Genomic DNA, 21,376 nt, shown 5'->3' with positions numbered 1-21,376 from the left:
AAAACTGTTCACACTTAGTAATTCAGGCCATTTCAGACCGGTTAAGTAGCTGAAAAATTACCCTTTTGCCATTGCATATAAATATGACGTAATTAAAATGAATTGCATGAACTGCCGTGAACCTTTTTCCTGCCACTTCACTAATTCAGATATATATTGCGGTCATAAATTGATATATTTTTTCCTGAAAGAGGTTCTAACAATGTGGATGTTACGTAAAACAATCCAGAGGACGTATTCCCCGATGAATATACAATTTATTTCAAAATGTAAATGCCAGGGGACGGAGACTTTCAAATTAAGTTGAAATTAGAAAAAAAAAAAAAAAAAAACCAAAACCAACAAATTATCAAAAAATGTGCTACTACAGTGCAATGTTTATTTTGTTTATTTCTTTGGGGTTTTTTTGGGGGGGGTTACGAAGTCTCATTACCTTAACAAGCAGAAGGTATAGCTGCTCTCGAAGAAGTTGAATGATATACGGGAGTGAATACTGTAGATGAAATACTACTGCTTATAAAATATTTTTCCATTTTGAACAAATCTGTAAACTACACCTTTGTTTATAGAAAAATGCTTGTAATAGTCTCTGTAATATTCAGCTGTGGATAAAAAAAAATTTGTGAAATAAACACTTTTGAAGAAATTGTGACTTTTGGTCAAAACTGGGAATGTAAAAAATACGCCTTTCAATATTTCTGTCTATTGGAAACGTTTCTGTTGAAAAACGACAACGTACTTTACAAACACGAACAGTCTGCAAGCTTTTACTTGGGACTTGGAAAAGTTTCGAAGTTATAACTTAATTCCAGAGGTGCTTAAATAGTGTGAGCTTATTAAAAAGCAATTGGGCGTGGAGTCTTACGGCCTCGAAGGCCATTGCACATGAACGGAGGAGATGCAGCGCCGGCCCCTCTGCATGTGCTTAACTGAGATAAGGCAAGTCAATGGCAGAGAGGGGAAATACTATAATATATGTCTAAAAAAATATATAGTAAAACCGTCTGCTCTTTTTAAAGACAAAGTTGCACGTCGCTGAATCTATAGATTCATGACATCATTGGAATTATGTAGGGAGAGCAGTTGAAAGATCTGAATCAAAAACGGGATTGTTCACAGGAAAGCAGTTTTTCTTCTGGAAAATTTATACAACTTAAAATGGCATCAGTGAAGACACACGGCAACTTTTATTTGTACATGAAATAAAAATTTTGTACTGATTACCGATCCATCTTCTGCCGGACAGTCTGAATGGTTCCACTAAAGGTTTTACGTGCATAAATCGTGCCTCAACGTGCAGTTTTAACCAGCAGAGCTTTGAAAGGTGTTTTTTGTGGATCCCCTCCGCACAGCTGAGAGGTTGCAATGGAGAGGGGACATGGCGGAGATCATCCAAGTCCAGAAAGGTTGGAAAGCTCGGAAAAGGAACAGCGCTGGGCCAGCCGGGAGCTGCGAAGAAGCTCAAGGTACAAACCTCCACTAAAACACCAGAGGAGGTGCTCAGGGGGGTGACTTTGCCCCAGGAAGGACGGGACATGCCCTCAGGGGGTGACTTTGCCCTGGGAATGAGGGAACCTGCCTTCAGGGGGTGACTTTGCCCCGGGAAGGAGGAGAGCTCCCCTCAGGGGGTGACTTCACCTCAGGAATGGGGGAACCTGCCCGCAGGGGGTGACTTTGCCCTGGGAATGAGGGCAGCGGCCCTCAGAGGGGTGACTTTGCCCCGGAGGTGAGGAGAGCTGCCCTCAGGGGGCGACTTTGCCCCGGGATGGAGGGGAGCAGCCCTCGGAAAGGTGATTTCACCCCAGGAATGAGAGAACCTGCCCTCAGGGGGTGACTTCGCCTCAGGAATGAGGGAACCTGCCCTCAGGGGGTGACTTCGCCCCGGGAAGGAGGGAGGGGAGCGGCCCTCAGGGTGTCACTGCCCCCCGGGAAGGAGGGGAGCGGCCCTCAGGGCCCAGAGGGGTGACCGCCCCGGGAGGGAAGGGACCCTCCCTCAGCCGCCCTCAGGGCTCCGGGGGCCGCCCTGCCCGCCGCCCGCGGGTCTCAGGTGCCTTCCCCGGTTCCCCACCGGTCCCCGCCGCGGCTGCTCGTCGCGGTGCCGGTGCCGGCCGCCCCTCGGGCCTCCCGCCGCCGCGGCCGCCGTTGCCAGGGCAACGCCGCGGGGCCCGCGCCGCCATCTTTTCTTTCGCCGCCGATTCGCCACAGCCCGCGCCGCCCTTTCCGGGGCTGAGGAAGGAGAAATCGAGTCAAGTAGAAGTGAAATAATAATAATTTAAAAAATATGAAATTTTAAATAAATTTAAAAGTGCCGCCCGCGCCTGCCCGCCCTCTCCGCCCCCAGCGTGGCGAACGTGCAGCGCGTGAGGCGCGGGCGAAGGGGGCGGCAGACGGCGGCCATGGCGCTCCTGAGGGGTGAGCTCCTGTCAGACGGCGGGGGGCAGGGAGAGCGGGTCCGCGGCTTCCTGAGGGGGAGACAGAGAGCGTGGGTCCATGGTTCCCTGAGGGGGAAGGAGAGAGCGGTCCATGGCTCCTTGAGGGGGCCCGTGGCCCGGGCCGGCTCCCCGAGGGCGGGCCGGGGCTGAGGGGAAGGCGAGCGGCGGCGGCCCGGCGGTCCTGCCCGGGGTGGGCCTCGCCGGGGCAGGCCCGGCTGTAGGGGCCCGTCCTGTTGTCCGTCAGGAAATCCAACGTGGAGCTTCTGAAGCCGTCCCTGTCCCTCCCGGCGGGTGTGGGGAGGTTTCCTCCCCGCTGTCCTGTCGCCGCCCTGTCGCCATCCCTGCGATAGACGGGTTGAGGGGCAGAGGGTGGGGAAGGGGACGCGGTGTCGGTCTGTATTGAGCCCTACTTGAATATATACCGAATATACTGTGTTCGACGTTCTGCAGTGCTTAAGCCCGTCGTGGTACCAGCAAACGTACGGCAAAGGGTGCGGATACATGTCCGATAATTGGCTAAGTCTATGTGCAGTGACTAGAACTGACACTTGAGGTGACGCTTGACGTGTGAGTGACTGAAAGTTTCTTTTGTCACATCGACCCCCTGCCTGCATTAGCGGTAGCGGTGCAGGATAATCTCTATTTGTAGGTGCCAAGGGTTCCTAAACGCGTTTTGTGTACAGGACTGCTTTATTCTCTACGTGGTTTAAAGTTTTTGCCTCTTAAAAAAATCATAGAATCACAGACTGGTTTGGGTTGGAAGGGACCTTAAAGATTATCTTGTTCCAACCCCCTGCCCTGGGCAGGGACCCCCCTGGCCCTGAGGGGGTCATAAGATAAATAGGGCATAAGGTAAATATGCCCTTTAATACCTTGTCTTGTTTAAAATCAAAGTTAAATTTTATTGTGCTAGGGCTTTCTACGTATTGGACAGCCCTTTGCTACTTGGCAGACTGTACCTAAACAATAACCTACGTGTAAGTAAGTCACGGTTTTGGAGTTTCAGGGCTGAAAGCCTGTCGAGTCAGTGTTGCAGGAATTCTGTGTTGCTCTGCTGAGCTGGGTAACACAGAGCAGCTTTGCCCATACTTGTTTGATGTTTATTTTCTGTGCCTGTTTCAGGATCTCCTCTCGTCTCTTGCCACAATATTTTTTGATGTTTGGTGTTTATTTTCTGTGCCTCTTTCAGGATCTTCTCTCATCTCTTGCCACAATATTTTTCCATGTGCTGTTCTTGCTCCTTAATTTTTTTAGAGATTAATGATTGTTTTTTAGGCCTTCAAAATAGGATCTGACGAAGAAATATTTTCATACCAAGCGCATTTGAGAAATGCTGGAGGGTTAGAGAATGTTTCAGACCTGTGATAGCAGATCCCCATTTGGCAGCAGGTGGTTACAAAAAAAAACCAAACCAGATTAAAAAACGTCTTGAATTGAGTGTTTGATAAGTGACCTTTCCTTTCTAGCCCCCAAATGGAACACCTCTCTTATGAAGAAAGGCTGAAGGGTTTGGGTCTCTTCAGTCTGGAAAAAAGTTGACTGAGGGGAGATCTCATGAATTCTTATAAATACTTAAAGGGTGGGTGTCAGGAGGATGGGGTCAGGCTCTTTTCAGTGGTGCCCGGGGACAGGACAAGAGGTAACAGGCACAAACTGGAACACGGGAAGTTCCATCTCAACATGAGGAGGAACTTCTTTCCTTTGAGGCTGCCAGAGCCCTGGAAGAGGCTGCCCAGAGAGGCTGTGGAGTCTCCTTCTCTGGAGACATTCCAAACCCGCCTGGACACGTTCCCGTCCAGCCTGCTCTGGGTGACCCTGCTCTGGCAGGGGGTTGGACGAGATGATCTCCAGAGGTCCCTTCCAACCCCTGCCATTCTGTGATATGCATTCAGTGTTCTGCTCTCACACAATGTTTATCACCTTGGAAAATTGCAGAGACTCTGGAAGTCTCGCCATGGTCGTGTAGGTCAGTGCTAATTAATGGAGACTTAGGAAGAGCTGTCAAAGGCTGTAGAGCCCTTTCTCAGGACTTCAGCCACCCCTTGTTGCCCTCCTGAAGTTTTGTGGAGGGACCAGCATTTGTAGACATCTCTCCAATCACGCAAAATTAGGCAGGCTCTGGAGTAACATACCCTTAGGAGAACAGCTCTGTGGTCAGCTTAATTCAGCATAATTTAAACACAGGTTGTGCTGCTGCTTCTTCCCTTGCTTTTTCAGTCCAGCCTTCTCTTTTAGTCTGAAATTACTGTTTTATTGAGCAGCCAGAAGGTGAACACAGGCGCAGAACTGATCCGAATAAAAATTAGCCCCTCATTTTCAGGCGACTCTGTGTTAGTCGTCAGTTTTAGTTAGTGTGATCTGCTCTGATTTATGCTTTGGCCCTGCGGTGCTGTGGTGAAGAAGCGGCAGCAGCCAGCAGCCTTGGTGAAAGAGAGAGATGTCGTTATTATTGTGAAAGGAAGGTTTAAGGGCAAAGTTCCATCCTCGCCCCCAGACTGTTTGTAAGGCAACAGGGTGTATGTGATTCAGCAAATAATGCGGATAACCAACAGCCTGGCCAATGGGGAGGGGAACAAGGTCTTTTACCTTCATCGGGCCCCTGAGCTGCTCCACAGCAAAGCCTTGTAATCGGCTATTGCTGGCACAATTTTGGAAGGGACAGAGGGACAGGTGGGCAAGTGGTGGCAAGATGAGCGTCAAGGCCTGCTTTGCTGCAGGGAAGATAAGCTTAGGAACATGAGATAATCCTTAAAAGAGCTAAGGGTCTTTTTCTTTACAAGTGGTGTTAAGATTTAATGAAGGCTCAACCTTAACATCCAATAAATTATTGTTAATATAATACATTTTGGATAGTTAAAACTACTGGTCTAAATTTAAACCTGTCACCTGAATACTTAGAGAGGTCAGGGACTAATTCTGCAGCGACTGTATTGAACACACCTGTTTTCCATAAACATAAATCAGCTAAAGCATCCTCACCTTTGTTAAAAAAACCTTGTAGGGGTTCACACCTTGTGTCTGTTAGTAGTTTTCGGCTTTTTTTGAAAAAATATGTACAACCAAAGTAAAAAAAAAAAAAATCGGTCAAGTAAATTGAATTACTTGCTGGTATCAATTGAATGATGATTAAACGAAGAGTGAAAACTGATGGTGGGTATAGCACACACTGTGTGGTTTCAAGGGGTCAGTTCCCAGTCTGGGTCCAGGACCTTCCCCACTGCATCAGCTTTGGCACTTTTCAGACCTCTGAATATACAGAAGCCTTAAAAATTCATGGTTTTACTGATTGTGGTGTTCCTTCTGCACCTGAAAACCTGAAGAGTGGGCTTTTTGGATGTAGAATAGTTAGCAGCTATTTATCCCTTGGAGGAAATAAGTTCTGCTTCTCACAGTTTTTGAATATTTACTGTGTCAGCGCTGTGTTTTAAGGGAGCAGCAGTGGTGTCCTTAGCAAAGACTGCTTTTTAAGGTCTTCTGGGTTCCCCAGAAAGAAGCCGGTGGGCAGTGTCAGGGTGTGAGGGTGTTACTCTGTTTTTGCGTCTTCATGGCTTTGAAAACCACGTTGGTTTTATCATTTATCCCTATCCTTAAGCTCCAATTCTTGCTTAGTCTACTTCAGGGTATTTCCCATCTTCTGAGTATATTCGTTGCCTGTTTCAAATCCCAAGCGTTCAGGTCCTTGTCAGTGGCGCAGGCTTGACCTTCGCTGGTTTGGAACGTCCTTTTCTGGAAATCACGTAGGCTGGGATCCAAACACATGGGAGACGGAGGAGCACCCTCCCGCCGACAAACCAGCCAAAGAGCGTGGATCACCCGGTCCCTAACAGAGGGCCTGAAAGCAGCCTTCACGAGCAGCTTCATCAACAGGCATTTTCATTTGCCTCCATTCTTATATCTGTATCTGTCCTTCTAGCGTTACTTAAAATAGCTGTGGCACGCTGGAGGGAAGGGGGTGTCAGCTCTGTTCTTCAACTGGGGGAAAGTTCACGGGCTGCTTCCCGCGCGTTTCTGCCCGCAGAAGCAGAGAGCCGCTGTGCCCGGCAGGCAGTAGATGTTCGATTTGGTCCAGAGGTCGCTTCTCCCAAGCTGAAATTCATATAAGCTACTTCTGGCCAATGCATTTGTACACACGTGCTTGCACACGCTCTCCTGGCCGTTGAAAACTGGATTTTCTTCTGCGAAACTGGAAGGCTGATGCTAATCCAGTTTAGATGACCTATGTCATTCTGGAAATAGCATGAAGGTTTTGATTAGGGAATATTTTTCCTCCTAAGTTAAAGGAATCAAAGTTAAAATGCATATAAAACAGGTTTTTGTTTTGCTTTATTGTTTGGGGTTTTTTTATTCTTATTGAAAACTTTCAGAGTATAAGCCAAAACCTGCTGATTTTTCCAGGATGAGGGAATGGCCTCTTTGTTTCTTAGAAGAACTGTTCCTCGTCTGATTATTTCACGGATGTCCACTGTGGGATTTCATGGGTGTTACTTTCATGCTTTTAGTGCACTAGCACTGATGTCCGATGTGGTGTGACGGCCTCCTTTCTCTGCCTGGTATCCAAACTGCCTGGGTTTTTTTCAAACCTCTTTGTGGAAAAGAGGTATTTTTGGAATCTTCCCAGTTTTTCTTTCTATCCATTCATTCTGCATACCTTCCCAGTCTAAAGTATTGCTATATCCTTATTTGTCTTGAACGGCATGGCTTCACATGTGTATATTTATTTGTGAATTTAGGATGTGGTCCAGTTGAGGCTGACTTGGTGGTTTTCTGTTTGTTAGACTCTTCCTATCTGGATAACTCTTGCTTCTTTTGCAGGTGTATTCATCGTTGCAGCGAAGAGAACTCCTTTCGGGACCTATGGAGGTTTGCTGAAGGACATCTCAGCCACCGATCTGACAGAACATGCTGCTCGAGCCGCGCTGGCTGCTGGCAAGGTCTCTCCTGAGATGATTGACAGCGTCGTCGTTGGCAGTGTCATGCAGGTTGGTTGCATGGAAAATTTGCTGGTCGGTGATTATTTCAGTCGTCTCCTTTGGTGTGGTCCTATAGATAGTTACCTCTGCTCTGCAACCAAGAATAAACCAAAGGGGTGGAGATGGAACGGGTAGGTAGCGTTTATCGTGTAGTGTTTCGTGTTCATGTTTAAGGGACATACCCTGCATGATTTGTGATGCTGTTGGGAGCAGGGCTGAGCTTGCTTTGCTCAGTACCAAAGGTAGTTTACACTACCCGATCTAAAAAAAGTGGGTTCATTAAATGGTTAGTTGGTAGTCCCTGGTACGTTTTTCCTATTTTAATGGCTTGAGCTGTGTAGCTCAATGGTCAGTGAGCTTTCACTGGATTGAATAAAACCTTTTCTTTCTGGAGACTGTAACTGATTTGAATCCATTTCCCTTGAGTTTTTTTCGAGTGAATATGAGTTTACTTTGAGCTGGAAGGATACATGCCCTGATTGACAGAGATATTTGGACGATCACATCTTTTCCAAAGATGTTATGATGTAGATGCTGTTGTATTCAGGGCACCACCATTGCAAAACTGCAGTTATCCACATCTAGGTTAAGGTCTTTGTTTTAGGCAAGACAGTAAAGAGTGTTTCTGGTTTAGTTTTGTATTCTGACTTCACTGTTATTAAGGGTTGGCAGTCTTATTTTGCACTGAGCATTTCAAGGATGCAGAAGAAACAAATACCTGGCAATTTTCACAATAAGCGAACAAACGTGCAGTAATCCTTCTTAAGGATTTTCAGCCAAAAGAGCAGCTTTTGATTCTTCTGTTTCCTACAGCTACCATCTCAGCTTCTTGTATTCAACTTTTTAGGTTTTGTAAGAACTGTTTGTGGCCTAGAGAAAAAATACTGTAGCATCCAAATCTCTTGTAATGCTGTCACATAAAAAATAGCATTCTCCTAATAAATAAAAAAAAGTATTTTCACGTTGAAATATTTCTTTTCCTTTGCCTCATAATTCCCCATCCTGATAGATTTTCTTTTTTTAGTCCTAGATTCCTTTCAAGTATTGTATGATGAAGTTTAAATAACTATGAATGTATGACCATTTTAAACTCCCCTTCTTCAGGAGAGGTGGCTTGATTAAATTTTTTTTTTTCTGTACTTGTATTGGAAAGTAGGATTGTGCCCAGAACTTTCTCTTTATAATACGTGCTAGCTTAGGGCATGATCCCCAAGAGCATAAGTGTTCTCTCTGTTTGGAAAAGATCCATTACAAACCTCTAGCAGTGCTGTTATAATTTTTTGTTCTGTGCTCGCCATCATCTGCTGACTCAGTAGTTGAAGTGCAGAAGCCGAATCAGTTTTCTTTCATCTCATGTTGGAGCCTGGTGTATTAAAGTGGTGGGTTCTGAAGCAAACTGCTCTGTGTGCGGTACTTTGCTTCTCATATAGAAATGATAGAGAACCATCTTTGCAAAGCTTTGGAGAAACGAGATTTCATTGTTAGAACGGGCCGGTGTCCAATTAGAACAGCACAGTTAGGAAATTTCGCAAAGTGGTTATGAAGCAGCAGTGGCATCTCCACATTTCCCACAGTCTGTTTTCTGGGGGAGGTCTTTCCCTGTTAGTCTGAGCAACTTTATTTAACCTTGAAATAATTGCTGCTTGCCAGGCGGGATTTGGTCTTATCTCAGTCCATTGTGTGTGTGGTGTTCTGAAAGTAAAGGATAAGGGAAAACATAAGACTATTAAGTTGTTGACTTCAGTCTTAACATCTGTAGTCCTATTTTTTGCCTGTTGCCTAGCCTTTACGACACAGAGTTTCTTTAAAATGGATATTAAGACCTTAGCCCTTTTTGATCATATAGGATGGTGTCCTTTCGAAGTGAATCAAAGTGCTTCTTATGGCTAGCAGGATTTCTGTTGAACATACGCTGTCTTCTATCAGTGCTACAATTACACCATTCTGAGTTTTCATCAAGACTTTTACTTTCCAAAGAAATTAGAGTGTAACAAAACCTCCTATTTGTTCCGTCCGCAGAGCGCCGCGGATGCCATTTATATTGCAAGACATGTTGGTTTACGTGTGGGAGTTCCTGTCCCAGTTCCAGCCCTCACTGTCAACAGACTTTGCGGCTCTGGTTTCCAGTCCATTGCCAGTGGATGTCAGGTACAAAGTTCTGTTTTTCTGTATTAGTTGTAACCTTTATCAGACTGTTAGCGTGAGAGAAGAAACGTGTGTAGAAACGTGTACTTTGTGTTTGGGATGAGTCTTATCGTGGATTTTTAGCTACCACTGGTAGAGACTTCTATTGTCCTGCATGCTTTTGTGCAAGAATTCAGCCTCCACAGCGCCATATTTTGTGGTTGGTTTTAAAAATCATCATTCTAGCTATTTTGAGTTTAATGTAAGGAATGCAACAAGTGAAACAGAGCTCAGCTGTGCAATAGTTGCATTCTGTGATCCTGTTTGCACGAATTGGAATTACTGGGCGTCAGACCCACAGCAGGAAGCTTTCATCTTTGGCTCATTGTTTATATTCTCGCCTAGCTATGTGAGCAGCAACCTGTGATTTTTAAGCGTCTTTTTGTTCAAAGATCCAAACCCTCTCATGGGTTAGCTAATCTATAGCGTCACTTCTTCTAAAATAGAAGAAAAACAACTGCTTTTGAGCAGTTGGCCAAAACCGCTGAGTAAGTTGGTACAGTGATTTTTGTTTCATTTGTTCATACAGACCAGTGGTCTATGACTAGCAGTGGTCTATGACTAGCAGTGGTCTAGACTTTACAAAATGAAAGGGTATGTTATGAATATTTGAGCAACCACATAGGTGTTTTTTTAAAAAAGTTCCCGTTGGCTGGCCAATTATTTTAGATCTGATCCTCTAAAGGAAAAAATTGTGGAAGACAATGTAGAGTTAAGGTTACACATTTACAATAATATCCATCTGGCTGTTTTTTCTAGTGCTTTCTTCAAAGCCCATACATACATTAGTTTACACTGCAAAAATCTGTTGGGGAATTTGACCGTTATATTGAAAGTGTGGTTGGGAGGTCTCTTCCAAAGGTGGCATTTCATCAATGCAGCTGATGTTTCTGTATTTCTCTGGCACACAGCAAAGCTGCAGCTTCTATTCTGAGCTGCTTAAATGTGCACAAAGTTTTTTGGTAACTATAGGAAGCATCTCAGCACGTGTTACTATAAATCAGTTGTACTAATTATTAACTAGTCGTCTCAAATGCATATGAAGATAATTTTATCTGCTTCCATTCCAGTACACAAATAAGCTTAACTGTCCAACTGAGTGAATCGTTTTAAGGAAGCAGAATTTTTGAGTGGTCTGATGGTGCGTTTAGTAATTAGGGCTTTTAAGTTCTGTGCACTTTGTCAATGATGAATTAGTGCATTCTGGTGATTTCTTTTCGCAGCTTACCTGGGCTAATGTTTTCTAAAATGACCTCCCATTTTTTTTTTTTAGAATCACAAGGCTTTGAGGTTTAATTTGTGTTCCTTTTGAGAAGAATGGGAGCTCAAAAAAAAAAAAGCACTCAGCCATCTGTGAACCTAACCACACAAGCATGCAGATGTTTGATGGCTTTGTTCATCAGTCCCGTCATGTGCGTGCACTCATATTCCCTTCCTCCCTCATTGATACCATCGTTCCTGGCTGAAAGGAGGAAGAAGGAACACGTAATGAAAGAGACAGACCCCAATCTTAATAAAAGAGTAAACCCTTCGTAAATAATACACATGGCTAAGCCTGAATTCATTCTCTGTGTGTGGCTTTGTAGGTGACGAGGTCTTTTTCTAAAACAGTTGTTACTCTCTTACAAAAACAGCAGACTAAATCCTAGGTCTGTTTTGTTTTTCTGTTAACAGGAAATTTGCCTGAATGAGTCGGAAGTTGTTCTGTGTGGTGGAGCTGAAAATATGAGCCAGGCTCCGTATGCAGTTCGAAACATTCGATTTGGAACCAGATTAGGAGCAGAACTCAAGGTATAGTACTTTTTTTACTTCTTTTTTTTCTCTGAATAAAGTCATTTTTACAGAGCAACATAAAGTATTGGGCCCACAGTCACTATATCCTTGCAAGTGGAATTATTGGAGATTAGATCCCGATTTAGTTGTTCAAAGCCAGTACTCACACATTATCAAAACAGTAGGCCCAGGCAGTTTTGTTAAGCATGCCAGTTTTGTAGCTTTTCCAAAACCACATTTGAATTCCTGTTCCACGTTAAACATATCAATAAACTCTTAGACACAAAATTAGTTCACTTGGTACATCCCATCGAAACACTGTATAGAATATAAAAATTTGTCAGAGCCTGTGAAATAGAGGCCTACACAGTTTAGGTGAAGATAGTAAGAGTAGCAATGGGTAGAGAGACTGGTAAAGAACATGTATACTTCCAAGTTGTAAGCATCTGTCAAATTTAAAAGTGGGAACTTGAAGTTAAATCCATTGACAGATTAATTATTTTTGCATTTTCTTCTGAAGATAAATCCTTAGTGAATACCGTGGGGAATTTTGCAGCAGGACCCAGCTCTGCTGTGATAATTACCATTTACTCAGTGGGTCATAACCGACATCAAAATGCTAAATTGGGATATTTCAGTGTTTCAGCCCTTTGGGGTTTTTTCTGTGCTGTTTTTCCACGATGATGACGGCGAATACGAAGCGTGCCTGACTCTTCTGTGACTCTTGTGTGGCACTGTGGCCAAGCCTCAGTTCCTACAGAGAACACCTTCACAAGGTGGCTGATAACAATGAGTCTCCATAGGTGCCGCTGAGTTCTTATCATGAAGATAATTGAATTATACGGTCGCGGGTGAATGAGTGATTTATCTTGCCGAACTTTACTGGTAACAGAGAGATGACAAACCCCATCTGAACTGACTGGGCTTGGCTTTATCAGGTTAACTGAAGTCAGACGTGGGTATTTTCTCACCTGAGATGTTTTAACCACAGAAACCTTTGACTCAAGTAAGGTGATTTTACCTCACAGTAGATAAAGAGCCAAAGAATCAATAGGCTGCTGCGCCTTTTGGCTGTTCCTCACCTTTCCTTCTTAGTAACGAGGAAGACAGGTGTGTTTTCTCATAAGTCTCTAATAAATAATTCATGCAGTGAAATATGCTGGAAAGCTAAGAATCATAGGCTTTTCCCAAATCTCTCAGGGGCACATATGAGTGGAAAGAACCACGCTAGAGCACAATGTAGATTAACTGAAATAACACACAAGAACTTGCATACTGCTTTGTTCTAAATTAAATAAAATATCTGTAGGTAACCTGACTTAATTTTACAAAGAGACATTAGTTTCCAAGAGGCTGCTGAATAATTAGAAACTGTCAATAATAAATGTTAATATCTCTGTGCTTTATAATTTTCTTTTCGTAATGTTCCATGCAGTTGGAAGACACGTTGTGGGCAGCCCTAACAGACACGCATGTTAAAATACCGATGGCGATTACAGCTGAAAATCTTGCTGCAAAGTACAACATCACGCGAGAGGACTGTGACCGATACGCATTCAAAACGCAACAGAGATGCAAAGCTGGTTAGTAAATTTAGGAATGGAAGTGTTTGTATGATACTAGTTTCAAGTCTAGTCAGTTTTTAACAGTGATTCAAAGTATTTTTAAGTTTTGTGTAGCTGGTGGGTCTTGGTGTAATTTGTCTTTTGATTTGCAGATACTGTAATTCGTGGTTTTTTTGCCTTGTGATGCAAGCAGCCCACTCCTTGGGGGGTTGACTTTGAATATACTGAGTCAGGTGTTGTGCCTATCAGCAGGGCAAGTAGCAAGTCGGTGTCCACTGGCTTGCTGCGTCTTCCTAGCGGACACTCAACAGCTGTCCAGGCAGCAAATGCCGTTGGCCTGTCACATGTCACCTCCCGCCTGAACAGGATTCGTGTTCGTGAATGTGGCTGATTGGTGCCCCTTTGCTGGGATGCTTTGTCCTTCTCTTCCCCGCAGCAGAGCAGCATTGTCCCAGGCATGGGACATGACTCCTTTCCTTTCTTTCCACTTCACTGCCAGAACAGTCCTCTCCCACAGCGACCCGCATCCTTCTGGCATGCCAGCCCATGCTATAATTGATCTAAATCCTTTTTCTTTCCTTTGCAAATCATATGCTGTTCTACAACCTTTGAACAGTTAGGGCAGATGGAATCTGAAGAGGGGATAGTTGTTCCAACTGTTCTCTGGGTGGTTTACATGGCCAAAGCCATAATTCAGAGGTAACGGATTACTGTGAGTTGCTGGTGTAAACAGTAGAACATATAATGATCACCCTGGGACTTCACCATATGTTGCAACCCAAAGCTGAACATACAAAGGCAAGATCTAAGCATACTTTAACGTTCTAATGATGGTGCTTTTTAACAGCTGCTACTGTTGAAGGAAGATTTTCTATTTTTTACAATGGGTATAGCAATGCTTTTTGTAACTTTTCGTAGTCCTGTGTTACCTGCCCTGCTGATCATACTTAACTAACTCCTGCCGTTCCTGGAGGCTTTGCTAGAAACCATGCCCCTGAAGAGGCTTTTGCTTCTTTCTTGTTTTCTAGGATTTTGCCTTGCTGATTTTATTTCTGCTTGTTATAACCAGTTCATCTTATTCCACGCTAAAGAGTCCTGTGGCTAATCAGGAAGGAAGGAAGATTTTGTAGAATTTATTGAGAAAGTTCAGAGGTAGCTAAAAACTGTCAGATATGGCAATTTCAGTTTCTTAGTTTTAAATCCCTTAGAGTTGCATTTGTGGAATGACGTGAAGTGGCTGGGAATCTTGGTACAGTTTTGGGAGATAGGAGTTGGTTTGGTTTTAAATCTGTGTGTTCACATCAGCGTTGTGGACACAAAAGGCAGTGTTTAGTTGCCTGAATATTGGTGTCTAATGTCACCTTAGGTGATGTGGCCAGATGCTCTTATGGGCATCTTAGATGATATCTACAGTGTCTTGAATTGTCTCAGGTTGCTTAGGCAGCTGAATCCCATTCTAAAATCATGACTTGACTGGGAGATCCTGTGGAGGAGCAGCTTGGACAGGAATTTAGATTTTATCCAATAGCTTATGCTGATTATCGACAGGGAACACGTGGCTCAGGATTTTTTTCCACGTTCCTCTGAGCGAGATTTGCAGCTTCTTGGCCCTCTGATAAGTGGCAGACCTGTAGACTAAAGCAAAAATACAGGGACATGTATACCAAAAATAAATCTAGTGGTTAAAAAAAAAATAAAATACGAGTTCAATTATTTATAGCTGAAATAACACTTCAATATTTGAGACTTTCTTTGGAGAAGTTTGAGAATCTATTTGTAGAGTTTTTGCCCAGTTTCTAAAAAAAAACCAAACAAACAATAAAATACCAGCCAGCCTATTTAAGCAAAATAAAGCATAAACAGTACTGTCCCTGAACTCTTGGTTAAAATAGAGCAAAAGTTGTGTGCACATGAAAATAGGATTATTGGTCATGCTGTGCAATCAGCTCGATATTTTTATCCGAGTCATTTTATTTTCCTTTTTGTGGTTGCAGCTCATGATGCTGGTTACTTTAATGCTGAGATGGCACCAATTGAAGTGAAAACAAAAAAGGGGAAAGAAAGTATGCAAAAGGACGAGCACCCAAAACCCCAGACCACTCTGGAACAACTGGCGAAGCTCCCGTCTATCTTTAAAAAGGATGGAACAGTGACTGCTGGGAATGCTTCAGTGAGTACGTCAAAGCCTTGTGTCGTGAAAGTGTCACCTCTAAGGTTCTCCAAATTTATTGTCACTGTATTTATGTCCAGCTTGGCCACTGATGGCTGTCAGCGGTGTCTCCTGATGAAAGCGATTTCTAATTCTGCAGTTGAACAGCCCTGGTTGACCGTTCCAGCCCCAAGATGGCAGGGGCTCCTTCAGTCTGCTCCTCTGTCCTAAAATTTGCTTCTGGGGATTGTCACTGTTCTTTTACTGAGGCATTGACACGTCCTCCTCAGTCTTGAGTTATGCACTTGATACCTGCAGCAGCTATGTAGAATTAGCCATTCTACTTTCAATAATTACTGAAGATTTGCTTTACAAATCATGCGTTATAATACGGGCCATGCTGCTGCTGCTCATCTTTGTGCCGCAATTCGTATCGTCTGTTGTCCAAACCACATTGCGCTCTTACCCAGGGCAGACTGGGTGCTTTGCAGCATGTCATTGCAGACTGTTCCTCTTACAGTCATTATCCTAATCAATTGATTAATGTTCTTTGAGCCAGAAGGGTCACTGTGATCATATAATCTGAATTCCTGCCTAAAATAGATCATAGCCACAGTAAGTATGGGTGTCTGTAAAGTATCTTTTATAATTAATAGTGCATACGTTATCCAATATTAATAGTGTCCTTGTGAGTCTACAGAATGATATTTCCAGGGTAAGGGAGACTTTAAGTGGCAAAAATGTATTTTGCTTTTCTAAAACATTGAAATTAATTAAACATCTATATTTAACTTTCTTTAATAGTCCACATAATAGCGAAAGATTGTGGTTTGTTGTTTTGAATAAACGCCAATGCAATTGTCTGTTAAATGTTAATAGTAGTGTCTTGGATCAAGCTTTTTTTGAGGGGCATATTTAGTTTCAAGGGGGGGGGGGTTGTTTGTTTTATTTTCTCCACTAAGAATGCTTCTCTCTCTTACTGCAAGGGGGTGTGTGACGGAGCTGGTGCAGTCATCATCGCCAGTGAATCAGCGCTTAAAAAGCACAATCTTACTCCTCTGGCAAGAATAGTAGCCTATCACTCATCTGGCTGTGACCCTTCCATAATGGGCATTGGTAAGTTGCAATTAAGGACATTATTTCATAGCATGAAGCAGCATTATAACATTCTTGTGTTGAGCATTATAAAGGAAAGAAAGGGATGTTGCAGTGTGTCGAGTTGGGTAGCTCTCAAGACGTTTGCGTGGCTTACTACAGAGAGACTGTTCATTCCGCTGCATCAGTCCATCCCTCTTACGCAGAGGGACTGCCTTCTTCCCCAGTTTGACTGAAAACATACGTCCAGGGCCTGACGTGTGGAATTAGCACTGAACTATCGTCCCACAGGCACCTTTTTTTCCCCCTTTTTTACTCTCTGTGTTAGTAACGCAAGAAAATAGGCACTCTCTCAATCTTTTTAGAAACACTCTTCTCCTGAAATTCCCTTTAGTAAGCTTTTCCTGAAAGAGCATTGCCTAGGTGTACACCTCTCAGCAGTTACTCAGTTGCTCAAGCTAAGATTGGATTCCAGGATACACATCTGTCCAGGTATTATTTTGGCAAACCAACTACTTCTCTTTTTTTAGACCCATAATTTCTGCTTCCTAATCAAGTAGCTGTTAACGCAAACAAACCCTCAAAGCCAATGCAGACACCCCAGGATTTTTCCCTTCTGTTTAGTTTGTAGACAGCATTGTGTCCCAGCATCGCTTTTCCTTTCTGCCATTCTGCTCGGAGGGGTCATTGTGGACTGGTTCCATGTGTCAGTAGAAATGCAAATGAAGCATTGTCAGATTTGTTTTCTTGATCAGACTATCTGACTAGCACAACCTTCAAAGCAAATGTAGAGGGAGGGTTTCTTTCGCTAGACTTCATGCTGTCATTGTGCTTTCTAAACTAGCCCATTCTTTCTAGGTCAGGCAACTCTTTTAGCTTGTTTAAAAACTTCATAAATTATATGGGGAAACAGTTAGTATCGTAACTCCTTAACGCCGCAGCTTGTCCCCAGCAAGTCAAAAGGACCAGATGAGATTCATCGACATGACAGCAACAGATCTGAGAAGAGGAGCTCAGACGGAGCAACTGCCCTTTCGCATTCTGGTAGTGATAGGGAGTCCTGCTTCACAATGTCTAGGGCGAGAATTCATTATTTAAAAAAAAAAAAAAAAAAAAAGAGAGAGAGAAAAGAGGGGGGAAAAGTCTACTTGGCTGTCATTAATGGTCTTTGTATTGTCCACATGAGACCCTCCCATTACTCTCACGCGTAACAAGCATACTAAAACCTCTCCGTAATGAGATGCATTTAGAATCTAGTATTAAGCTGACTGAGGCTTTCTAATAATCCACTGAGCTTTGAACTGAGCCCTTTCTTCTTTTAATTTTTCTGTCTCTTCAATCATTTACTTATTTTTATGTTTTTTATTCTTCGAGCTTTGAGTTTTCAACACCTTTTTTTGGTAGTGAGGTAGCATTTAGGATTGTTAACGTTTTAGGACTGGGGTTTTTTTGTCTGATGATCAGCTACCATCTAACGTCTTGATATCTTTGTCCTACAAGCTCATATCTGATTATCCCTTTCAAATTCTCTTTGAGTGTCTCCTTTTTGAGGTAGCTGTGCTTTGAGATTAATCTCCCCTAGCGGATTATACTACATCGTAGAGGTCAGCTTTCTTCCAGAGAACAGTTTTATTGCCAAAGTCTGTAATATTCTCAAAAAAAAATAATCTTACTGTCTTCAGTTGGCTGAGACCTGGGTCACAGGGAACGTTTTATTATTAGTTTTTTTGACTAGGAGATTTTCAGAGAAATTGCATTAAGAACACCAAAACAACGGTACCCGTAACTAAACCCATGACCAGCAAACTCTAGAACAGCCTGCCTTTTTCTTTTTTATATACCCGGAGGCTGCAAATTGTGAGGAAAGAATAAGCCGAACCAAGAGCACTGGGAAGGAGAGCGCCTCAAAACTGTCGCAAAGTTCTTTTCTTTGGCTGGGGACTTTCAGTTCTCTGGACTTGCAAGCTATGCGTGTGTTTACCAACATAGCTGTGCAGCAGTAGTGACGCTCCTAGCTTTCCCTGGCGGCGTGTTGAGGAGGCTGCCAAATAGTTGTGAGTTTTAGGGAGTTCTCTCACCAGCTAATAAAGCAGGTGAGTGGCATATCCAGAATTCATTGGCTGCCCAGGGGCTCATGGGAGGGGATCTGATGAGGCTTTATGAAGCTCTCCTTTGTATAACGTGTTTATAAGCCTTCGTATTTTTTTTTTTATTTAACTAACTGTGTATACAATTTACACTTAGGCCCTGTACCTGCAATTACTGAGGTTCTGAAGAAAGCAGGATTGACCCTGAAGGACATGGATTTGGTAGAGGTAAGGAGTTTTAACATGAACAGTGGGGTTACCCCGGATCTTTTTAGCAGAAACATGCTACTCGTACGTGTAGCCCATCATCACAAGGTGGGTGTTTCTGCATGCCTGGAGCCCACCTACTTTAGCTGGCCCGCCTGACCATCTAGTTTCCACCACACAGGTGCACAGTCATTACAAAAATCTCAGGCACGTGGAAATTGCAAATGGCGTGATAGCATTCCATGGAACAAAAAATAGCCTCATGTGACATGAGGTTTTACTCCGTTGGCTGGACTGTTACTGTTTTAAGTTAGTCACGCTTCTCCATTTGTGAACAAGGCCTTTTTTAGTCAGAGAAACACGCTCTTCGTGAACACAGTAAATCAGAATATACCATGCCTTTTTAAAGATAGAATATACTACGTACTTATTTTGTATCACATGTGCCAGAAGGATTTGAATTTACATTGGGTTGGCCTGACAATTTGTATTTTGTCCAAGGTAACGCTTTTATAAACACAATGTTTAATATTTTTCTTAATCAAAATGACCCGGAGAGGAAGTGCACCTCATTTAATCTTGTGTGCACACACGCTGCTGAAAGCTTATGAAGCTGAAAGTTGTGAACAGTTGTATTGTTTCTCTGGCGTTTTAGGTGAATGAGGCATTTGCACCTCAGTATCTAGCTGTGGAAAAAGTTTTGGGCCTTGACCCTGAAAAAACCAATGTCAACGGAGGTGCCATCGCTATAGGCCATCCTTTGGGTGCTTCAGGGTCACGGATCACAGCTCATCTGGTTCATGAATTAAGGTATGTATGTAGCCGATAGCTGCTGCTGCTGAATATAGTTCTGATGTATTTACACCTGCAAAAGATTTTTAGCGTGGATACTGTGTGACTGAAATCTTCCAGTTCACTGGCTTAAAACTTTCCACACGTGCTGGTTTCTGTACGAATTAGTTGCCTTTGTGCTGTAGTCCAGGTCCTGCAGTTTGCTTCCTATTCCATTCTGTTACCATTACAGGATTATTTTTTTTTTCCTCTAAATCTCACCCAGGCCCACAGTAGTCAGCAGGAAGGTTTCCTTTATTTAAATGGCCTCTGAGAAAAGTCTGTGCTCTTCTTAACGGGGTGCATTTAAAAGGCTTCGTCGTCATCTTCTTTCTCCTTCAGTTCATTTTCAGAATTGTGACTCTTTTGGTTTGCTTGAGATGCTTAGCACCGTTTTAATCTCAATTTTCCTTTTTTTTCCCCCCCCGAGGGCAGAGATCACTGTATCTTTTTGCTTGTACTTGCAACACTATATTAGCGTTCAACCACAAAGCCTCAGTTAATTTGCACCTTGCAGAAAACTGTTTCTTGGACTGCAGCTGTAGAAAACTTTAGCTTTTAAGAACTACCTTGGCAATCAAATTCTATTTTACTTAAGCCATTTTTATTATGTGTTGAAACCACAAGTATCCCGTAATGGCATTCCTTGCCATTTTGCATTCCTAAGAACAATATAACGTACCATCTTTTAGATGGTAAAAGACTCAGACCCTGCAACTCCTGGTTTTTCTAGAGAAATATTTCAACATCAATTGAGGCTTCGTGATATTTTTTCTAGAAAAAGAAGAACATACACAGTCTAAAATGTCAGTTTTTGTAGTACCTAGCTGATAGCTAATTTCCTTTCATAAAATCAGGACGACAGCTACTACGGTTTCATCAATGTAAATAACTTTCACCGTTCCTTTTTCCGTACAGGCGTCGTGGTGGGAAATATGCGGTTGGGTCAGCTTGCATTGGCGGTGGACAAGGTATTGCTGTTATCATCGAGAACGCAGCCTGAGAGATTCTGGAGACTGCAGTGTTCCCTGAATTACTGCTTCCCTGAGAAACTTCTGCCTTTCGTGACAATAAAGCATCACTACCTGCCTTCCTTTTGTGCCGTTCCTGCAAGGTAAAGGAATAGCTGAGAAGCCTGAATTCTGAACAAAAAGATTAATGTCTTTCTAACTAAAGGAAGTGTAACAGCGATTTAATTTCACACTGATGAAGTGTTTTCTAAAAGCCTCTTTTCAATCAAAGTTAATGTATTTCTGTAGGCAAAATTCTTTTCATTTCCTGAGGAAATTGCCTGTCAAACTTTCACCAAACCTGCCTTAAAATAGCAGTCAGAGCAGCTTTTTAAGCAAGTATGGCTTAAACTGTTCTTATTTCAGCTACTGCTGCTCTCTGGCACGTGTGCCTCTTTTATCATCAGGAGATGTGAAAATTTAATTGGCGACCTTCTGAAGTATATACTGATTGTGGATTGAGGGCTATGACCTGTACCCTGCTGTTTTGCAAGGGAAAAGAAAATGAGCGAAAGCTGAAATTTCCGTTGTGCCTCCTAAAGAACAATAAATATAACAGAAAAAAAAAAAAAGGGCTTGGTGTTTGTTTGTTTGTTTGTTTGTTTGTTTTAAAAGTAAATCCCACTGAGAATTGTTAGTTTTGGTAAGTCAGCGTTGGGTTTTGGAGAGACTGTTTTTCCTGGCTGAGGAATAACTGGTGTTTACGAGGTAGTTTCTAGAGAACTCTAGCAAATCTGCCAGCCCTCCAAGAAGGGTGGGAGTTGCATCTAACCGTGTTGCTGCACGGTAACTGCATGCATACAGCAACTCATTTCTCAACTTCCTCTAACAGTATTGTCTGTATGTCTTGAGTCACTTCAAGTGGGGCTGTTCTTAGCTAATTTGAGGAGTGCACATCTGAGGAAGTTGTCTTGCCTCTCGCAGGCAGTGGGATTGAAGTTACGAATCATTTGACATAATGTAGATTACAAAATGAGATCTGCATTGGCTCTACTCACTGGAAGTCCTCCCCTCTTGCTGTACCGTCAAGAGGAACTTGCAGCTTGCTCTGATATAGATGTCTGCCTTAGATA

At 43.0% G+C, this 21,376-nt stretch overlaps 1 protein-coding gene across 1 annotated transcript; it reads left to right on the top strand.

Annotated features, from left to right (window-relative positions):
* The first annotated feature begins 2,365 nt into the window (after nucleotides 1–2,365).
* On the top strand, nucleotides 2,366–20,875 carry LOC128902953 (3-ketoacyl-CoA thiolase, mitochondrial-like). Its single transcript, XM_054186738.1, has 10 exons — nucleotides 2,366–2,412; nucleotides 7,245–7,411; nucleotides 9,422–9,550; nucleotides 11,261–11,377; nucleotides 12,795–12,942; nucleotides 14,919–15,094; nucleotides 16,060–16,189; nucleotides 18,413–18,483; nucleotides 19,118–19,272; nucleotides 20,212–20,875. Exons 1-10 carry the CDS (start codon nucleotides 2,397–2,399, stop codon nucleotides 20,294–20,296), a joined length of 1,194 nt encoding a protein of 397 aa, XP_054042713.1. The 5' UTR covers nucleotides 2,366–2,396; the 3' UTR covers nucleotides 20,297–20,875.
* The last annotated feature ends 501 nt before the right edge of the window (nucleotides 20,876–21,376 follow it).

This window comes from Rissa tridactyla, chromosome Z, assembly GCF_028500815.1.
Source record: "Rissa tridactyla isolate bRisTri1 chromosome Z, bRisTri1.patW.cur.20221130, whole genome shotgun sequence".
Taxonomy (NCBI): Eukaryota; Metazoa; Chordata; class Aves; order Charadriiformes; family Laridae; genus Rissa; species Rissa tridactyla.
This window is presented reverse-complemented; position numbering and strand designations above follow the sequence as displayed.